Source organism: Bufo bufo, chromosome 5 (assembly GCF_905171765.1).
Source record: "Bufo bufo chromosome 5, aBufBuf1.1, whole genome shotgun sequence".
NCBI classification, from domain to species: domain Eukaryota; kingdom Metazoa; phylum Chordata; class Amphibia; order Anura; family Bufonidae; genus Bufo; species Bufo bufo.
In genome coordinates this window covers 344,202,566-344,224,320 of record NC_053393.1, presented here as the reverse complement: position 1 = coordinate 344,224,320, position 21,755 = coordinate 344,202,566, and the positions used below count along the sequence as shown (strand labels likewise).

Sequence of the window (21,755 nt, the reverse complement as noted above, 5' to 3'; positions counted from 1 at the left end):
GCTGCAAGTGTATTACCTATTATGGAGAAAAATGCACACGTTAAAATACATGCTTTATGGTTGCATGCTAATATTTAATGCAGGAAGAAATTTCTACCTGTTCATAAGATATGATTGTGCTTGTAGCATTGCAAACCATTAGTAATAGAAAATGGTACTTACTTGAAAAGAAAAGAGAATTTTATTTCATAACAGTCAGCAATGGAAGCAGTTTTTATGAGCTCATATTTTTCTTTAATCTCTTGAATTTTCTCCAACCTGCCTGACTATTGCTTTCTTTACACATTTAATTTCCCTCTTACATCTAACTGATTTCCTTTCTTTGTAACATTTAACTGAATTTTTATTTTTTTTATTTTATTTCTGCAACCTTAGTTTAAGCTGCATCTTTCTTACTTATATACCACATTTTGGAATGTTTGACTATGAAAAAATATGATTATACAATCTCCACCTGTGGTTTATTATATGTACAATTAGAAGCTAAGTCCTGCATTAATATAATTACGGTATGTTACCGTTGCATTGTTTCCCCTGAGGCCCCTTTCAAATGGGCGAGAATTCCGTGCGGGTGCAATGCGTTAGGGTGAACACATTGCGTCCGCACTGAATCCGGACCCATTCACTTCAATGGGGCTGTTCAGATGAGCATTGATTTTCAACCATCACTTGTGCAGTGCGTGAAAATCGCAGCATGTTCTATATTCAGATTTTTCCACGCAATGCAGGGCCCTTAGAAATGAATGGGGATGCATGAAAATCGCAAGCATCTGAAAGCAAGTGTGGATGCGGTGCGATTTACATGCATGGTTGCTAGGAGATGATAGGGATGAGCAACCCCATTAAAGTCAATTTACTGTATTATTTTTTCTTATAACATGGTTATAAGGGAAAATAGCATTCTTAATACAGATTGCTTACTAAAATGTGGCTTGAGGGGTTAAAAAAATAAATAAAAAATAACTCACCTCATCCACTTGTTCGCGCAGGCGGCATCATCTTCTTTCTTCTTCTTTCAGGACCTGCCAAAGGACCTTTCATGACGTAATCGCGCTCACCACGTGGTAAAGGTCCTTTGGCAGGTCCTAAAAGAAGAAGAAATTAGAAGATTCTGGCTGCGCGAACAAGTGGATGAGATGAGTTATTTTTTTATTTATTTTTTAACCCTCGTGCCACATTAGTAAGCATTCTGTATTAAGAATGCTATTATTTTCCCTTATAACCATGTTATAAAGGAAAATAATAAACTCTACAGAACACCTAACCCAAACCTGAACTTTATTGAAGAAGTCCGGGTTAGGGTCTGGGTACCACAATCAGTTTTTTCCACGCGTGTGCAAAACGCATTGCACTCGCATGGAAAAAACTGACTGAAATTGCGTACGCACTCACACAATTTTCCCTGATCGCAGATGCAACGCATCTGGACCTAATCCAGACACACTCGTCTGCAAAGGGGCTAAGGCCTCTTTCCCACGAGCGTGACGGATTAGGTCCAGATGCGTTCAGGGTGCATTCAGTAAAACTTGCACCATTTTGCAAGCAAGTTCAGTCAGTTTTCTCTGCAATTGCGTTCTATTGTTCAGTTTTTTCAGTCCTGTGCAATGTGTTTTGATGCGTTTTTCACGAGCATGATAAAAAAACTGAAGGTTTACAAACAACATCTCTTAGCAACCATGTACACAGACCTATTGAAATGAATGGGTCAGGATTTAGTGCGGATGCAATGCGTTTATGTTGTCATGCATTTCACCTGAGTGGAAAACTCACTTGTGTGAAAGGGACCTAAGTCTATGCGAATTGGAGAACAATCATGAAATGTTGCCCTTGAAAACATGTATTTATGCCATGATTATCCTGGTTTCTGCATAACCTGCAAAAAGTTTAAATTGATATGAAAAGTGGAGTTTGCACCTCTACACAGTTTTGGCGCTTCCTCCAGCAACACAGGGGGACTTTAGATCAGTGTGGAAAATGTTTGTCTTAATAAATGTTCCCCATAAATCTTAGGAATACATTCAATATTTTCAGCTATTTATTAACCACTAGCCTACTGCCGCACGACTTTCTACGTCTCGGCGGTAGGCTCTTATCTGTAACCCAATGTATAAAAGTCTGTGCCGCCACAGATCGCTGTGACCGAGCTGTCATTAGATAGCTGCGGTCACATGTAGATGTGCCGTGGCCAGCAGGAGTGGTCAGGCAGTAATAGTCGCTTGTAGCATCCAGCTACAAGCTTCTATTACATTGTAAAATCTATAAGCCGTCAGGGAGCGCTTTTTGTTACATAAGAGCACCACCTGCAGGCTGGTAATTAACCTCTTCCTGCCTTGACTGTGGCAGAAAGGGGTTACATCACTTAAAAAAAGGAAATAAAATAAATAAAAAATAAAAAAAATAATAATAAAAAATAATAAAAAAATAAATAATAAAAAAAATAATAATTTAATGTCCAAATTTCCCCAAGATGAATAACATAAAAAAGTCACTTTGAAGGGGCGTGTAGAATTTTGGTGCTGTGCAAGATTTGTCTGGCAGTACAGTGCTACAGAACCAGCAATAAAAAAATAGGCCTCCAAAATCCAAAATGCACTCCAGTCTTTTAAAGTCTTGCGGCAGGCCCAGCCAGTAGATAAATTAAATAAATAGCGTCCATTTTCCGGGTACCGGAATGGTTTTAGAAATGTTTTGTCTTGAAACCTTTTGTAACAGTTATACAGTACTATAGCGTATTTTTTTTAAAACAATTATATTTTTTTCTTCATGGCAATTATCCTCTTCAACTATATACACTTTAGATTTCTATAGCACATAATTTAATCACTACATCTATAACTACAGTAGAACCATAGATTGAATTTATATCAGTATTACTTGCAGTGTTTTTTCCTTTCCTGATTCTTAGCCACTTATCATTGTCATTCTCTTCTGTCAGTCAACAAAAGACAAATATATATTTTCCCTGGTTAAATAAATTAAATGCATGGTTGACAAAGATAGGCAGCTTTTTTTGTATTCTCACAAAAATGTTTTATTATAGGAGCAATTTCAAAAAATTAGAGCTGTGGATTTGTATCTGTAAATTGAGATGATAAAGTGTTTGGCGCACCATACAATTTAAGAGAGAAAATACAGAAAATACATTGGTTGGGTACAGAATATTATTATAATAATGTGCTTATCGGCAGGTTCTATTGAACAGAAAGAAATCTAGAGCAACATTTTCACATATAAAATGATAAGACATGACAAGTTTGGCACAAAAGTGACAGAGGCAGTTAAGACAGAATATATAGAATTTTGTAGGACAAGGGGGGGGGAGATAAAAAAAAAAAAATACCCTAAGCTATTAAATACTGCCTCTGAACCATGCAGCCCTATACAGAAGCCCAGTTTGACCTGGTGTGTCATACTGGTTAGTGTTTTAAAACTAACTGAAAACAATGGTTTATGTCAACAGCCAGTGTGAGAGAATGTTGTTTCTGACAGATGTAAACTTTCTCCATCTGTTAGAAATATATTAGATATTTTTCTTTAGTGATAGTCATTATCACTATTAATGCAGAGGGTAACAGGTATCACTAGAGAAGCGGTTTGCATGTTTTGGGCTAAAGGTCCAGTATGGACAGAAAGGGCTGGTAAACGCCTGGGTCGTAGGGTCAATGAATGGCCTAATTAGGCACACATTTTATGTTTCTTCCTATGTAGCCTATCAGCATTTCATTCACTGGCCCTCCTCTCTTCCACTTTGGCTGACGTCTCAGCCAACTGAAGGGGGGCAACTTTAACCCCTTCAGGACCCTGCTATTTTTCACCTTAGGGGCCAGGCCGATTATTGCAAATCTAACATGTGTCACTTTATGTGGTGATAACTTTAAAACACTTTTACTTATCTAAGCCATACTGAGATTGTTTCCTCGTCGCATGCTGTACTTTATGACAGTGGTAAATTTGAGTCAAAATATTTCATTTTTATTTATTAAAAAAATACCAAATTTACCCCAAAAAATTTAAAAAGTTGCAATTTGCAAAAATTCTATTTATCTGCTTTTAAAACAGATAGTGAGTGATACCTCCTAAAAAAGTTATTACTTTACATTTCCCATATGTTTAGATCATTTTGTAAATTACATTTTATTTTTTTGGGACGTTAGAAAGCTTAGAAGTTTAGAAGCAAATCTTGAAATTTTTCAGAATATTTCCAAAACCCACTTTTTAAGGACCAGTTGAGGTCTGATGTCACCTTGTGAGGCTTACATAATAGAAACCACCCATATGTGGTTGTAAACTGCTGTATGGGCACACGGCAGGGCAAAGAAGGAAAGGAATGCCATATGGTTTTTGGAAGGCAGATTTCAATGGGATAATTTTAAGTTGCCATGTCACATTTGAAGACCCCCTGATGCACCCCTACAGTAGAAACTCCAAAAAAGTTACCCCATTTTGGAAAATACACCCCTCAAAGTATTCAAAACTAATTTTACAAACTTTGGTAACCCTTTAGGTGTTCCACAAGAATGAAAGGAAAATGTAGATGAAATTTCAGAATTTCACTTTATTGGCAGATTTTTCATTTTAATCCTTTTTTTCGAGTAACAAATCAAGTGTTAACAGCCAAATAAAACTCAATATTTATTACCCTAATTCTATAGTTGACATAAAAACCCCATATATGGTCATAACCTGCTGTATGGGAACACAGTATGGCGCAGAAGGAAAGGAAAGCCATATGGTTTTTGGAAGGCAGATTTCACTGGGATAATTTTAAGTTGCTATGTCACATTTGAAGACCCCCTGATGCACCCCTAGAGTAGAAACTCCAAAAAAGTGACCCCATTTTGGAAAATACACCCCTCAAGGTATTCAAAACTGATTTTACTAACTTTGGTAGCCCTTTATGTGGTCCACAAGAATTAAAGGAAAATGTAGATGAAATTTCAGAATTTCACTTTATTGGCAGATTTTCCATTTTTATCCATTTTTTCCTTTTTTCAATCTTAAAGACGCAGCAATACCTAATATGTATATTGTTTTTATTTAAGTTTTACACAATAACAGCATTTTTGAAACAAAAAAAATCATGTTAATAACAGCATTTTTGAAACAAAAAAAAATCATGTTTTAGTGTCTCCATATTCTGAGAGCTATAGTTTTTTTATTTTATATGCAATTGTCTTATTTTTTGTGGGATGAGATGGTGGCTTGATTGGTATGATTTTGGGGTGTGTATAACTTTTTGATTACTTTGTATTACACTTTTTGTGATTTAAGGTGACAAAAAATGGCTTTTTGCCCCTTTTTTTTTTACGGTGTTCACTTAAGGGGTTAGGTCTATGATATTTTTTATAGAGCAGGTTGTTATGGACGTGGAACTACCTAATAAGTATACTTTCTTTTATTTATTTAAGTTTTACACATAATATAATTTTTGAAACAAAAAAAAAATAATCGTGTTTTAGTCTTCCCATAGTCTGAAAGCCATTTTTTTTTTTTTTTGGGGCGATTGTCTTAGGTAGGGTATCATTTTTGCAAGATGAGATGATGGTATTATTGCCACCATTATGTGGTGCATATAACTTTTTGATCGCTTGGTTTTGCACTTTTAGTGATATAAGGTGACTAAAAAATGTTTTTTAGCACAGTTTTTATTTTTATTTTTTTATGGTGTTCATCTGAGGAGTTAGGTCACGTGATATTTTTATAGAGCCAGTCAATACGGACGCGGCAATACCTAATATGTCTACTTTTCTTTTTTCCCGATTTTTTACTATTTTTTTTACTTTATTTTGGGAAAAGGACACTTTTTTTACTTCCAATTTTTTTGTGAAACATTCTTTTTTTAACTGCTTTTTTCACTTTATTTTTAGTCCCACTCTGGGACTTAAATGTTTGGGAGTCTGATCCCCTTTACAATGCATTAAAATACTTCTGTATTGTAAGCCATTGGCTGTAAGTGTAATACACAGTGTAATACACTTACATCTTCCTGCCTGTGAGATTCAGGGGGCATCTGGCTGCCTTTCCTGACATTGGGTCCCCGTCACAGCAGAGCGGGGACCTGATGAACACCTCGCACCCGGCAGGATACTGCATGTGCCGTGGTCAGCGCTGACCGCGGCAGTGCAAGGGTTAATGCTTTAGCATAGGTGTTTTCACCGATGCCGGTGCATACAGCATGGGTCCGGCTATCAGTGACTGACAGACCCCTGAAGCTGATAGCTCCTGCACCCACCCAATCATCATGCAGTACATGTACGTCACTGGTCCTTAAATCATGGCCAGATATGATGTGCATGTATGTCATGGATCCTTAAGGGGTTAACCCTTAATATATTAGGATCTGTATCAACTAGATATGTGAACCTGGGCTTTTTTGAAAGCTGACAATCTAAGCTTTTAAACAAAACCAGTGCTAGCTGAGCCACATAGAGAGATACAATCTTTAGAAATAAGGTCAGGAATGAAGAGTGCTGATATTGCAGCTATCACTAGGACCCATTTCTAAGGGTTGTAACTTGCCTTGTATTGTAACATAGTAACATAGTACATAAGGCCGAAAAATGACATCTGTCCATCCAGTTCGGCCTGTTATCCTGTGAGGTAGAAGCCAATTTTCCACACTTTAGGGGAATAAAAAATTCCTTCCTGACTCCAATCAGGTAATCAGAATAACTCCCTGGATCAACGACCCTTCTCTAGTAGCTATAGCCTGTAATATTATTACGCTCCAGAAATACATCCAGGCCCCTCTTGAATTCCTTTATTGTACTCACCATCACCACCTCCTCAGGCAGAGAGTTCCATAGTCTCACTGCTCTTACCGTAAATAATCCTTTTCTATGTTTGTGTACAAACCTTCTTTCCTCCAGACGCAGAGGATGTCCCCTCGTCACAGTCACAGTCCTGGGGATAAATAGATGATGGGATAGATCTCTGTACTGACCCCTGATATATTTATACCTATTAATTAGATCTCCCCTCAGTCGTCTTTTTTCTAAAGTGAATAACCCTAATTTTGATAATCTTTCAGGGTACTGTAGTTGCCCCATTCCAGTTATTACTTTAGTTGCCCTCCTCTGGACCTTCTCCAGCTCTGATATGTCTGCCTTGTTTACAGGAGCCCAGAACTGTACACAGTACTCCATGTGTGGTCTGACTAGCGATTTGTAAAGTGGTAGGACTATGTTCTTATCACAGGCATCAATGCCCCTTCTGATGCAACCCATTATCTTATTGGCCTTGGCAGCAGCTGCCTGACACTGGTTTTTGCAGCTTAGTTTGCTGTTTATTAAAATTCCTAGATCCTTTTCCATGTCAGTGTTACCCAGTGTTTTATCATTTAGTATGTATGGGTGACTTGCATTATTCCTTCCCATGTGCATAACTTTACATTTGTCAGTGTTAAACCTCATCTGCCACTTATCTGCCAAAGCCTCCAATCTATCCAGATCCCTCTGTAGTAGTATACTGTCCTCTTCAGTGTAAATTACTTTAGTGTCATCTGCGAAAATTTATACTTTACTATGCAAGCCTTCTACAAGATCATTAATAAATATATTGAAGAGAATAGGGCCCAATACTGACCCCTGAGGTACCCCACTAGTGACAGTGACCCAATCTGAGTGTGTACCGTTAATAACAAGCCTCTGTTTTCTATCATTGAGCCAGTTACTTACCCACATACAGACGTTTTCTCGCAGTCCGAGCATTCTCATTTTATATACTAACCATTTATGTGGTACAGTGTCAAATGCTTTGGAGAAGTCCAGATATACGACATCCATTGATTCGCCGCTGTTTAGAACTTACCTCCTCATAGAAACTGATTAAATTAGTTTGGCATGACTGATCCCTCGCAAAGCCATGCTGATATGGCGTTATTTGCTTATTTCCATTGAGATGCTCTAAGATAGCATCTCTCAGAAAACCTTCAAACAGTTTACCCACAACAGATGTTAAACTTACCGGCCTATAGTTTCCAGGCTCTGTTTTTGGACCCTTTTGGAATATTGGCACCACATTTGCCATGCGCCAATCCTGTGGGACATTCCCTGTCAGTATAGAGTCCGCAAATATCCGAAATAAGGGTCTGGTTATGACATTACTTAATTCCCTTAGGATACGGGGTGTATGCCATCCGGTCCTGGCGATCTGTCTATTTTAATCTTTTTTAGTCGCTGATGTTCTTCTTCCTGGGTCAGACAGGACACTTTTAATGGGGAATTTATTTTTACATTCTGCATGTCATCTGACAGTTTATTTTCCTCAGTGAATACTCCCCCCTCATTACTCTTTAAAGGGCCGACACCTTCAGATTTATACTTTTTAACATTTATATAATTGAAGAACATTTTAGGGTTAGTTTTACTCTCTTTGACAATTAATCTCTCGGTCTTTAGTTTGGCCACTTTTATTTGTCTTTTACATGTTCTATTTTTTTCCTTATAGTTTTTCAGTGCTTCCGTGCTACCCTCCTGTTTTAGTGATTTATATGCTTTCTTTTTGTCATTTATTGCTTTCTTTACAGTTCTATTTATCCACATTGGTTTCTTTTTGTTCCTTAACCTTTTATTCCCATACGGTATGTACCTCTCACAATGAGATTTTAGGATGTTTTTAAAGATATCCCATTTTGTGGCTGCATTTTTATTTTTGAGGACTTTGTCCTAGTTAGTTAGGCCTATGGCCTCTCTTAGTTGGCTAAATTTAGCTTTTTTGAAGTTTGGGATTTTTGTTCCTCCCTGTAGAAACGCTCTTTTGAATGATAATTGGAAGGTTATTACTTTATGGTCACTATTTCCCAGGTGTCCACCAACCTGCACGTCTGTTGTTCTGTCAGGCCTATTGGTCCAGTATGGCCGTCCCTCTAGTCGGGTCCTGAACCAGTTGGGAGAGGTAATTGTCTTTGGTTATTGCCAAGAACCTGTTTCCCTTATGAGATATACAAGTTTCAGTTTCCCAGTCTATATCTGGGTAGTTGAAGTCCCCCATAATAACCACCTCATTATGATTTGCCGCCTTGTCTATCTCGTTTAGTAGTAGATTTTCTGGTATATTAGGTAGTTTATAGTAAACTCCTATTAGCAATTTATTGTTGTTTTTAGCTCCATGTATCTCTACCCACAGTGACTCCACATGTTCATGTCCCTCGCTTATATCTTCACGGAGTGTGGGCTTTAGACAAGACTTTACATAAAGGCAAACCCCTCCTCCTCTCCGGTTTTGACGATCCTTTCTAAACAGACTGTAACCTTGTACATTAACTGCTTAGTCATAGCTATCATCCAGCCATGTCTCAGTTATTCCCACTATGTCATAGTTCTCCTCACACATCACTAATTCCAGCTCCCCAGTTTTATTAGTCAGGCTTCTGGCATTAGTATACATACATTTGAGAGGTTTATGTATATTTTTTACCCTACACCTTACCTTCTGAACTGTTCTAGTCCCTCCTTCCATTCCTCCCCCAGTCCCACTACCTTGGCCCCGGTCTCTATCTGCACTATCTTCCCCTCCTATAGTGTAATTTCCCTCCCCCCAGTCCCTAGTTTAAACACTCCTCCAACCTTCTAGCCATCTTTCTCCCCAGCACAGCTTCCCCTTCCCCAATGAGGTGCAGCCCGTCCCTACGATAGAGCCTGTAGCCGATAGAGAAGTCGGCCCAGTTCTCCAGGAAACCAAACCCCTCCTTCCTTCACCAGTTCTTGAGCCACTTGTTAATCTCCCTAATCTCCAACTGCCTTTCTCGTGTGCCTCGTGGTACAGGCAGTATTTCGGAAAATACTACCTTTGAGGTCCTTGCCCTAAGCTTTTGACCTAAATCCCTGAAATAATTTTTAAGGACTCTCCGCCTACCTCTAACTTTGTCATTGGTTCCGATTTGGACCATGACCACTGGATCTTCTCCAGCCCCTCCCAGTAATCTGTCAACCCGATCCACGATGTGTTGAACTCTAGCGCCAGAAAGACAGCACACTGTTCGGCGATCAAGGTCTTTGTGACAGATTTCCCTATCTGTTCCCCTAATAATAGAGTCTCCCACTACCAGCACCTGTCTGGCCTGCCCTGCTCTCCTGGTTCCCTGCTTACTGGAGCTGACATTCCCCTGATTGGCAGAGGAAGTGTCCGGCTGCAGCAGTGCCGTCCCTGGACTGACATCCCCCTTATCTTCCAAACGTGCAAACTTGTGAGGTTGTAAATAAGACCAACGTTGTGTCTGTAGCTTCTTTAAAACCTAAGTAACAGTCCTCAGAAGTGGTCTGCCTTCTGTAGCTACACAGCCACAAGTGTTTGTTCAAAACAGTATTGTCCTACCTACACAAACACTGCTCAGGATGATCAGTGGGAGGGTTAAATGAGTTTTCTGGGCTGGTTATTTTTTTTTTAAATGAAGCATTTTTCACCTCCACCTTTCTACTGTCTCTGCTGTTCCAATACTGTACAGGTCCTCGCAGCTCTGCAATTCCTGTCCAAGCTTGAAATTTCAAAAAAATAGAAAAGACCCACTCAGACTTTAGTAGAGACCTGCCTCAGCCAGAGATTTCCATTGTGTCAAGGAGAACAGGATATGCAAAGCACTGGTAACCAAAGCAACATCAGGACTATAGGGAGATGTGGAGGCTCATAGAGGTGAGTAAAGCTTCTTTATTTTTAACCAGTTTGGCCCTTTTTTTATTACATTTTCCACAGATAACCCTTTTATCCAATTCAATTACATCACTATAACACCATTGTGAACATAATTTAAAAAAAGTAAATGCATGCAAGCAAATAAACTGCAGCAATGAACAGTATACAGAATGTAAGGGGATCTATGACAAACTTCAAAATGGGCCCCCATTTTAGTGCCAGTATTTAACACCCAGGACAGAAGGGCCTAGTCCATGTTACTTCCTTAGCATCTCTGTCCATGACTCTTGGGGAAATTTCCTAACCACTAGTTTGCTAAAAATACTGTTCATTTGGAGAGGGGGTTCTCACAACCAGGAGTGAAAATATCAAGGACAACCTGTGTTGCCTATAAGATACAGTATGTAAAACCTTGGAAATAGATCATGTGCTGTTGGCTTGGTCAGGCATTTCTCAAAACATAGTACATTATAATGTTTTTCTTTAGACACTATTCTTTCAAGAATACATTATTTGGAACTTAAAACCTTACATTTATCTAATTTTGTAATATCTGTCAATGTGCAAAAATAGTACCAGTGATCCCTCAAGATACAATGGCCTCAGGATACAATACTTTCAACATACAATGGTCTTTTCTGACCCATCGTAAGTTGAAACCAGACTCAACATACAATTTTTCAGACTTATATCCAACCAATCAAGACCACCTCTCTGGTAAAACAGCTGTATTAGTTACTAGTTAGCAGCTATTCCTGACTGTTATATGTAAGGACTTGTTTTATTTGTCTTAGTTATCTACTTATTTTTCTTAAATCTTCATTTTCCCATATCTTAGATGACATTTTGGGGCTTTGGAACCGATTACTAAACTTGCAATGGTTTCAACATACAATGGTCATCCTGGAGCCAATTAATATTGTACTTTGAGGGACCACAATATTACCCAAATTATAGGAAAAATGTACATATATAAAAATCTTGACTTAAAAAAATATCTTGCCGGACCAATACTTTAATAAATTCTTACCATAAATGCTAAGCTCCACTGATGCCTTAGCAAGAATTATTATTCAAAATCTAAAATCAGTAGATCAGTATATGAAACCATTCATCGTAGGCACAAGTTAAAAGCTAAATTTACATATATATTTTATTGTTTAGGGTTTTATTTATGTAGAATTTCAGAATGCTTCCATACATCTTATTAAAAGAAGGCTATTGGCACTCGTGCATGAACATTTTTTTTTCTTAGAAAAATAAAGAATAAATCAGAATTGTATGACTTTTTCTATAAAACTCCAACTTATGTACAGTATATAAGTATTCCATTAAAACATCAGCAAATTTTACATATACAGATATATCCACTCTTAACTGTTCAGGAGTTGTGTTAAGAGCTCCAATTTCTCATCATACACATTCAACACAAAATTCTGACATCCTAGCAAAACCTTTGACCGACTGCAATTCAGATCAGAGCCCCTAGCTGGGCAAAAAATATAGCACAGACATCTTCCTACAGTACATTATGAAATTGTGTTATTTTTAAAAGGTTGTCATCTGGCATCTTGGCATATGTCAAATCAAGACAAGAAGAAAGACAAGAAAGGAAATGTCTGCATGTGGCATACTCTGCCACACACAAAGGTGGCATGCATGGATGAAATAAGACACATCTATAAAGTTCTATCTGGGTGATATGGACAAAGGGAAAGAGTGAAGGATACATTTTATGAGGAAAAACATAGATATGGGCTTCTCTGCCCTAAGATGGAACATTTTCCTTCCTAATCCCACGTGGAAATCAGACTGTATAAAAATTAAAACTAAACTTCTATGTACAGTACAGACCAAAAATTTGGACACCTTCTCATTCAAAGAGTTTTCTTTATTTTCATGACTATGAAGGCATCAAAACTATGAATTAACACATGTGGAATTATATACATAACAAACAAGTGTGAAACAACTGAAAATATGTCACATTCTAGGTTCTTCAAAGTAGCCACTTTTTGCTTTGATTACTGCTTTGCACACTCTTGGCATTCTCTTGATGAGCTTCAAGAGGTAGTCCCCTGAAATGGTCTTCCAACAGTCTTGAAGGAGTTCCCAGAGATGCTTAGCACTTGTTGGCCCTTTTGCCTTCACTCTGCGGTCCAGCTCACCCCAAACCATCTCGATTAGGTTCAGGTCCGGTGACTGTGGAGGCCAGGTCATCTGGCGCAGCACCCCATCACTCTCCTTCATGGTCAAATATCCCTTACTTTCAAAGTTTTCCCAATTTTTCGGCTGACTGACTGACCTTCATTTCTTAAAGTAATGATGGCCACTCGTTTTTCTTTACTTAGCTGCTTTTTTCTTGCCATAATACAAATTCTGACAGTCTATTCAGTAGGACTATCAGCTGTGTATCCACCTGACTTCTCCTCAATGCAACTGATGGTCCCAACCCCATTTATAAGGCAAGAAATCCCACTTATTAAACCTGACAGGGCACACATGAGAAGAGAAAACAATTTCAGGGGACTATCTCTTGAAGCTCATCAAGAGAATGCCAAGAGTGTGCAAAGCAGTAATCAAAGCAAAAGGTGGCTACTTTGAAGAACCTATAATATGACATATTTTCAGTTGTTTCACATTTGTTTGTTATGTATATAATTCCACATGTGTTAATTCATAGTTTTGATGCCTTCATAGTCATGAAAATAAAGAAAACTCTTTGAATGAGAAGGTGTGTCCAAACTTTTGGTCTGTACTGTATGTGCAAAAATATTAATGCCGTTCTGTTCAAAAAATGATCAGCCTGGCTAGGAATCAACAACTATGTCTACTAAAACTAGTTGATAGATTCATAGCAAAGAAGGCTTGTCACCTCTGGATAGATATTGTGATTATGTATATGATTGATATGTTGACACATGATACATAATATATTAATTGTGTTTGGCTTTAATTACAAAAATAAAATTTTGATGAAAAAAAATGTGATTAAAAAAAAATAGTTACCTGCCCAGATCTCCCATTCTCACACACAACTGCATCTTCATTTTCAATATATGGGGAATTGTCGTTCATATCTAACACTTTGATAACAACTGAAACATAGCTCACAAGAGTTGGGTTATCTGTAAATAGTGAAAGTATGTGTTAATAAGTAGAAACATTTAAAATAATTTCAAAAGATTCTAAGGATACCTTCATAGGTGGACAATGTTGATGCAGAACATATGTGCAACTGAAAATCAGTACCATTTATGTGAACAAATTGATTATATTCTGTAGGTTCCATTCAGGTGAATGGAACTGATTTTCAGTCAAAAAAATATTCTGCAGGACAAGTTGCCATGTGTGAAGGAACCCTAAGTAAGAGGTATGCACAAATTGCCCAATAATACAATAACTCATCAATATAGATAAACACTGGACCTAGGTATATATGAATGTTTTTCAGAATGATTGATTTTTCCGTAATGATATGATGAATTAAATATTTTATGCAATATATTTAATAAAAAATAAATAAATCCAAAATTAAAATCTGAAAATGAAAGTGATTTATTCTGTAGATCAGAAATTGCATTTCTATTACAGGTATTGATTGTTTTTATTTTCTAGTAACTATATTAAAATCAATAATTTTGGAGTGAATAGGCTTTGCTAAATGTCAACAGTTTTTGGATATCCACACTTACAACAGACACACAGGTCATCTATACCCTGAATGTATGTTTGGATAGTAAATATTACCTTAGATTTGTTGGTGACCAAGTTCATACCTTAATGGCAGCGGTTTATCCAATGGCAAAATAATTATTTCAGTAGGACAATACACCATTCCACAGGGGTTGTATAAATTTTGGGTGTGGGAGGGAAAAACCACACCGAACATAGGAGGGAAAGGGGTGAGGGAATAAGGGCTGGAAACTAGGGAAAGGAGATGGACACCTCTTAGTAAAACCCTAATCAAAGTCCTGACTAACTACCAGTATGAACAGGCGCCAGAGGTAGGTGAGTTTATACACAGGAATACCTAATGTCCTAACTCACCCTATAGTACCCTGGTACTAATTTCAGTACTGAGCCAACCTTCCAAAAGGAAGGACAAACAGGAGTCTCCCTCATGCCTTAATACAAATGACAGGGAAATGCAACACACAAAATAACCCAAACAAAATACAAAAGGAAAAGAAAACATTTAACTTCAAGTGGCTATAGCAGCACCAGGAACTCAGCTGAAATCCACACACCAGCAATCCACAACTCAAACTGAAGCTATAAACCGCATAGCATAGTGGGAGAAACAACAATAAATATTGAAGGTTACCCTAATAGCCACACTAAAGAAGGTGTGGCAAGCACCAGAAAAAACACAGACATCATTTGATCCAAACAGAAAACATGTCAGATCAAACCAAGTGTTGCCAGTCTCACCAATCTCCTTCTACCTGTCACGGGAATGTGCCTGACAGGTTATATAGTCATGTATTGGTTCCAGGAACATGGCAGCAAGATTTCCTTGTACCCCTGGCCTACAAAGTTCCCAGATCCAAATACTATACATATGTAATCTCATGGATGAGGTAGAATTGACTGTTCAGAGCATGTCCGTACCAAATTTATGGAAACTATTTGTAATGGTTTCATTGTCCTGTTTCCTCAGTGGAAAGTTTCCTTATCTTTGATTCTTTATAACCCTTCTTACAGCACAATATATTATTTATTGTATCTCACATAATATTATTTTGAGATTTCCACCATCCTTTTTCTAGATAAGATTGCTTATGTTACAAAATGAATTCCCAAAACTCTGTTCATTGTATTTCTCTCTAAATGGTGAGAAAAAGTCTTGTTTATCTCTGAAAATAATTACAAGTGTTATTTGTATATATAGGATAGATAGATAGATAGATAGAGACATTAGCACTAGGTAAAGTATTCAAACTATGGCGCTCAATGGATATATGAAAATGTATATATATATATATATATATATATATATATATATATATTTTTTTTTAACAAGACAATGACCCTAAACACATTTATTGCCTCGGAAGGAGTGGCTTCGCATAAAACTGTCAGATGTCCTGACCACCACAGTCTCCTGATGTAAGCCACTAATAGGCACATTGAAATTGAATATCTCATGACAATGGCATTTGTTAAAGAGTGGGATCTGTAAGGTAGCAAGTAATCAGTCAGTTTTAAAAGCTGACAGTGCGACTGTCACAAAAGCCAAATTTTAATCACTAGGAGGTTAGGTTAGAACATCTGCAAAATGGGATATTGTTACGAACCAGCGGGTGTGAACCCACTGTGCTACACGTCCTACCTCCTTTAAGGGAATTGTCTAAGTGAACCCCTCGTTCTTCACAGTACCCCTGATGGTGGAGATAGGCTTTCCCGAGAGGAACACCAGGTTGGAACATCTTGAGGAGGATTGGCACACGAGGCAGCTGGTGCAGACAGACCAGGAGGTACCTGAGCAAGGTACCAGAGGTACAGACATAGTCAGCAGGTCGTAACCAGGAGCAACAGTGCAGGATGCTGACAAGCACAGGAATACAAGCAGAGGAATCAGCAACCTTGCAGGACACAAGGACCTTGACATCCAGGCATCTGGGAAGGGGCTGAGTCACTTATATATATATATGCAGGAGGGCTAGGATTGGTCAGCAAGGTCACATGATCTAACCCATAAAGCACAGGAAGTGACGCACACTGGCCCTTAAGGAAGTGCTGCAGGGAAGAAGCAGCAAGTATGCTGTGGCCAGGGCTGAAAGAAACTGTGGAGCGGATCCCAGAACAAACAGTACCTGCAAGGACAGAGCCAAGAACTTCAGCAGTAAATGAGGAAGCACAGGCAGCAGATCACAGCAAAACACGGCACCCAGGAGTGTGGCAGTTTGCAGCAGAACACAGCAGATTCTGTTACAGATATGGGGTGTACCCATTATGCAGTGGTTAGTAGCTATCAATAGTGGTCTAACAAAGTAAATGTTGTCTAAAGAACTGCAGGATTAATGTTGCCCAAGGCTCAGTAATGTGCTTGTAGAGAGAATGATAGCCCATTTGGTCCAATGCCATAGATCACCAATACACATCCAAACTCCTTTGTCAATTTAACATTAGATTAAATTAAGGTACAAAGTGGAAAGGGTTGTTCCAGGTGTTTACTTTTTTCTCCTACAGTACCTAAAATTGAAAATTCATCATTGGTTTCCACATGGTCCTCATTTTAAAAATGCTGACTGTACCAAAGCAATCAGGCCAAAAAAATCACCAAGGTACAAAGGGCAACTATGGAACCAGCTGTGAAGCAACAAGGAAAACATTAACTTTAAGGAAAGCAAAAGTCAAGGTTAATGTACATTGATTGAGAAAACACACACACACACACACACACACACCATGAAGGAGTTATTAGAATTTATTCAGTTGAAAAAATATATGGTATGTGTGAATGGAATGAAGATATATGTAAGTAATTAGAATAGAGAAAAGGTTGTTTATTGGGGAAAACTGTACAATTAAATTGAGGCTCTATTACCTGGATACAAAATGAGATACAATTGAGAACGGAGGCATATAGGTTTCATGTGGTATCTTGCAGCACATTTGCCCACACATGTTGCAGTTGGGTTCACAGATCCTGCACACTTGTAGCTGGTATCCCAGCTAGTCCAATAAATACTTGACTGGTGAAAAATCTAGTTACAGGACAAGGAACTGTTGCAATCTGGTGGAGAGATTCCTGGGAAACCCTTGCTGTGTGTGGATGAGTGTAATCCTACAGAAAAATGTTGGTTTGGAAACTCTGCCATGAAAGAAAACACACATGGTCGCAGGATGTCCTACACATATAAGTGAGCTGTCCCTCATATCACTACTAGGGGACACTGGCTGTTATATACAAATGGCTTTCTACAGGGTGGGCCATTTATATGGATACACCTTAATAAAATGGGAATGGTTGGTGATATTAACTTCCTGCTTGTGGCACATTAGTATATGTGAGGGGGGAAACTTTTCAAGATGGGTGGTGACCATGGCGGCCATTTTAAAGTCGGCCATTTTAAATCCAACTTTAGTTTTTTTCAATAGGAAGAGGGTCATGTGACACATCAAACTTATTGGGAATTTCACACGAAAAACAATGGTGTGCTTGGTTTTAACGTAACTTTATTCTTTCATGAGTTATTTACAAGTTTCTGACCACTTATAAAATATGTTCAATGTGCTGCCCATTGTGTTGGATTGTCAATGCAACCCTCTTCTCCCACTCTTCACACACTGATAGCAACACCGCAGGAGAAATGCTAGCACAGGCTTCTAGTATCCGTAGTTTCAGGTGCTTCACCATTGATGGTATGGTGTGGTATATGGGGTACAAAGATAGTGGGGCCATTCTTCATCAATGGAAACCTCAAGGCCACTGGATATGCAAAATTGCTACATGATGATGTGTTTCCCTCTTTATGCACTGAAACTGGCACGTTCCCTGAGTTTTTCCAGCAAGATGGTGCACCACCACATTATGGGTGTCAGGTCCGAGCATTCCTAGATGAACAGTTTCCTGGAAAGTGGATTGGTCGTCGTGGGCCAGTTGAATGGCCCCCAAGGTCTCCCGATCTGACCCCCTTAGACTTTTATCTTTGGGGTCATCTGAAGGCAATTGTCTATGCTGTGAAGATACGAGATGTGCAGCACCTGAAACTACGGATACTGGAAGCCTGTGCTAGCATTTCTCATCAAACTTATTGGGAATTTCACAAGAAAAACAATGGTGTGCTTGGTTTTAACGTAAATTTATTATTTCATGAGTTATTTACAAGTTTCTGACCACTTATAAAATGTGTTCAATGTGCTGCCCATTGTGTTGGATTGTCAATGCAACCCTCTTCTCCCACTCTTCACACACTGATAGCAACACCGCAGGAGAAATGCTAGCACAGGCTTCCAGTATCCGTAGTTTCAGGTGCTGCACATCTCGTATCTTCACAGCATAGACAATTGCCTTCAGATGACCCCAAAGATAAAAGTCTAAGGAGGTCAGATCGGGAGACCTTTTGTATCCCGAGTTTTGCAACAATCTTGACTTGACTTCTCTGAGTTTGTTTTTTTCTCATATAGGGTTAAAAAGACCGCCAAATATGGAGGGAGGAGTGGCTCATAACATGTGGCCATGAGGGACGCCAAACTCGCTCCATTGGCATGTCGGCATGCTATGCTACGCATGACCGTAAGTTAAGCTCCGATGCGTTCCTCTGTGGAACGCATCGGCTGGTGAGTCCTCCTTATTGGATGGCTTAAGAGTGCGTTAAGGCCGGGCCTTACGAGCTCCGATGCGTGTGGAACGCATCGTATACTACCAGAGGTCCAGGCATGCGCACCTATAGGCCAGGCCTTGCCATACCCCCTTTCAACTGTCCAGCAAAGAAGATTCATGACCCGGTGCGTTTCACTGTGGCAAAGTGTCTGTATCCTTGCTATCCTCCTTATGCAATTACATCCAGTTTTTATTGTATACAGAAAATGCCCTGAGGAAACCAGTAAGGCTACTTTCACACTTGCGGCAGGACGGATCCGACAGGCTGTTCACCATGTCGGATCCGTCCTTCCGCTATTACGCCGTGCCGCCGGACCGCCGCTCCGTCCCCATTGACTACTTTTTAGTCCGGCGGCTTTCGCCGTGCACCGCCGTCTGCGCCAGAGCTCTGCCCCCGTCCCCATTATAGTCAATGGGGATGGAGCGGCGGTCCGGCGGCACGGCGAAATAGCGGAAGGACGGATCCGACATGGTTAACAGCCTGTTAACGTGTGAAAGTACCCTAAGCCTAAACACTCCTACATTGGAAAATAATCTTCACTAATTATTTATTAGAAAATGTAAAGACACCAGTGTTGTTTCAAGTTCTAATTTACCAAACCCTACTATGAGCTAGGCATGAGAGCCAAATTCAGTAGCATCAGTTGGCAACATGCCAAGCCTCCAGGAGACATACTATTTTGAATAGATTTATTGATCTTTAGGAAATAATACCTGCTGTACATTGGAGTAGACAACTTTTTTTTCTCCAGAACTCTCACTAAGAATTTCCTTGAAATGCTTCCACATAAGATGCACATTGATGTGCATTATGTGTTTATAGATTTTTATAAAGTTTGTGTACAGGCAATGGACTAGGACTTTCAGGAAAAGGACTAGCCCATTTTAGGCTGTGAAGACTAAGCATTGTTTTTATCATAGCCACATTGCAAGGGCCATAATATTTCATATTTCACTTGCAAAAATTATTCCATTACATTCAGTTTGGCTATCCAGTAGTCATAACTTTGTTTTATGCTATCAATACTCTTGTTTGCATGTAAGCAACAAAGTATTCATTTCTCCCAGGTCAGATCACACAACTGAGATGGTTGGTCTTGGTTAGTACTGTCATCGTTATCAGCAGCATGTCTGTTATAATGAGTATCAACCTCTTCCCCTAGCTGTACCGAGAAAACTCCATGTCATGGACCACCACCACAAAATTGATTATGTGTGCTATGCAGGGAGCAGGTGTTATATCCCCCAAATGAAGCACAGCCAAAATGTTCCTGCCATTGACACTGACCAATTGTAATTGTTTGGGAGACATCCAGCAGGAGATTTGCTGCTAGATGCACATTAACAACTTAGCAACTGTGTAGCATTTCTCTCCCAGGCTCATCAGTTGTAAACCAACAAGGCATTGCTCAGTTTAAACATATGAAAGCGAATGAAAGGAAGCAATGCTCTGCCCTGTTTCTATTGATGAAGGGATTATATCTATTGAGGAAGTTGTGGAGTAGGTGACTGATGTGGGAACCAGTCCGGCACAAACATAGAGGTGTCAACAGCATGTGGCCTTGCTGTTTTGAAGAGTTGCAGTATAAAATATTGACCCAGTGGGCCATGAAAGACATGAATTGTCCATAGCCATAACAGTTGCCCCACAGGTCAGTATTGGTGAGCACCTTGCTAAAATGTGAAAATTCCAAGGTGTAGCTTACATTATCCAGCAGGCGAGAGTACAGTCTAAGAATGTCCTTTATTTTCTTTTGAAATGGAAGACCAAGACAATTTTCAGCAATTCGATTGAAGACAAGACAATAATAAAAAAATAAAAAAATAAATCACTATTGGACAAAGCCCAATACCATGTGAGGTCAGGTACACAACTGTGATAAGTGGATTTTTTAGGCTTATTTTATCCTGCTGGCAGAAGTTCCAGCAGATTTTCCAGCAGAGAACAGCCTGGCTGAGCTCTATGGATTAAGCATTATCAGATGTTATCAAAACGTCTGTTGACCCCGTTGACTATAATGGGGTCTGGCGCAAGGAGGCCATCACGGCCATCTTGATTGAAGATTTCATGCAAAATCTCACCTGCGGTGACCTATGATGTCACCGCGCCCGGCCAGCATGATGACATCATCAATCAAGATGGCTGCAATGGGCTCTATGCGAGCAAATGGTTAAGTTAAGTCTTTTTATTTTTACCCTAATTAACCCCTTAAAGGCCTAAATGGTAGCCACAGATGCTGCAATCAGCCTTTATGAGTGACTCAGACATTATTATTACAATAATATGAATAATAAGTTGGATAACATCTCTGAGTCGTTAAAGTATATGGCACTCCAAAAAGGAGTAAAGCAAAGCAAGTGTTAAGACACGAGTACATGGGATAGAGGCACAAAAAGAATGCAAACTACAGTTTGCAGAGTACGCTGAAAGGCGGCATAGGCTATTTATTATGCACAATTTATAACTCCATCTCTACATTTATTGACAAGTGAATGTGGTGACATGTAAGTGGATTGTAATTGTATTAAATACACACACATTATTCGGAAAAGAACTTCAACTGTGCCTGTACAGCACTTAATTATTATAGAAACATAGAAACATAGAATGTGTCGGCAGATAAGAACCATTTGGCCCATCTAGTCTGCCCAATATACTGAGTACTATGGATAGCCCCTGGCCCTATCTTATATGAAGGATGGCCTTATGCCTATCCCATGCATGCTTAAACTCCTCCATTGTATTTGCAGCTACCACTTCTGCAGGAAGGCTATTCCATGCATCCACTACTCT

General features: G+C 39.1%; 1 protein-coding gene across 2 annotated transcripts in view; it reads right to left on the bottom strand.

Moving 5' to 3' along the window:
• CDH18 (cadherin 18) overlaps positions 1-21,755 on the bottom strand; it is a 601,411-nt gene that overhangs the window by 59,530 nt on the left and 520,126 nt on the right. For both annotated transcript variants that reach the window (XM_040432520.1, XM_040432521.1), the window contains exon 8: positions 13,639-13,757. In XM_040432520.1, coding sequence (XP_040288454.1) covers positions 13,639-13,757 — 119 coding nt within the window. The remainder of the gene's footprint in view (positions 1-13,638; positions 13,758-21,755) is intronic.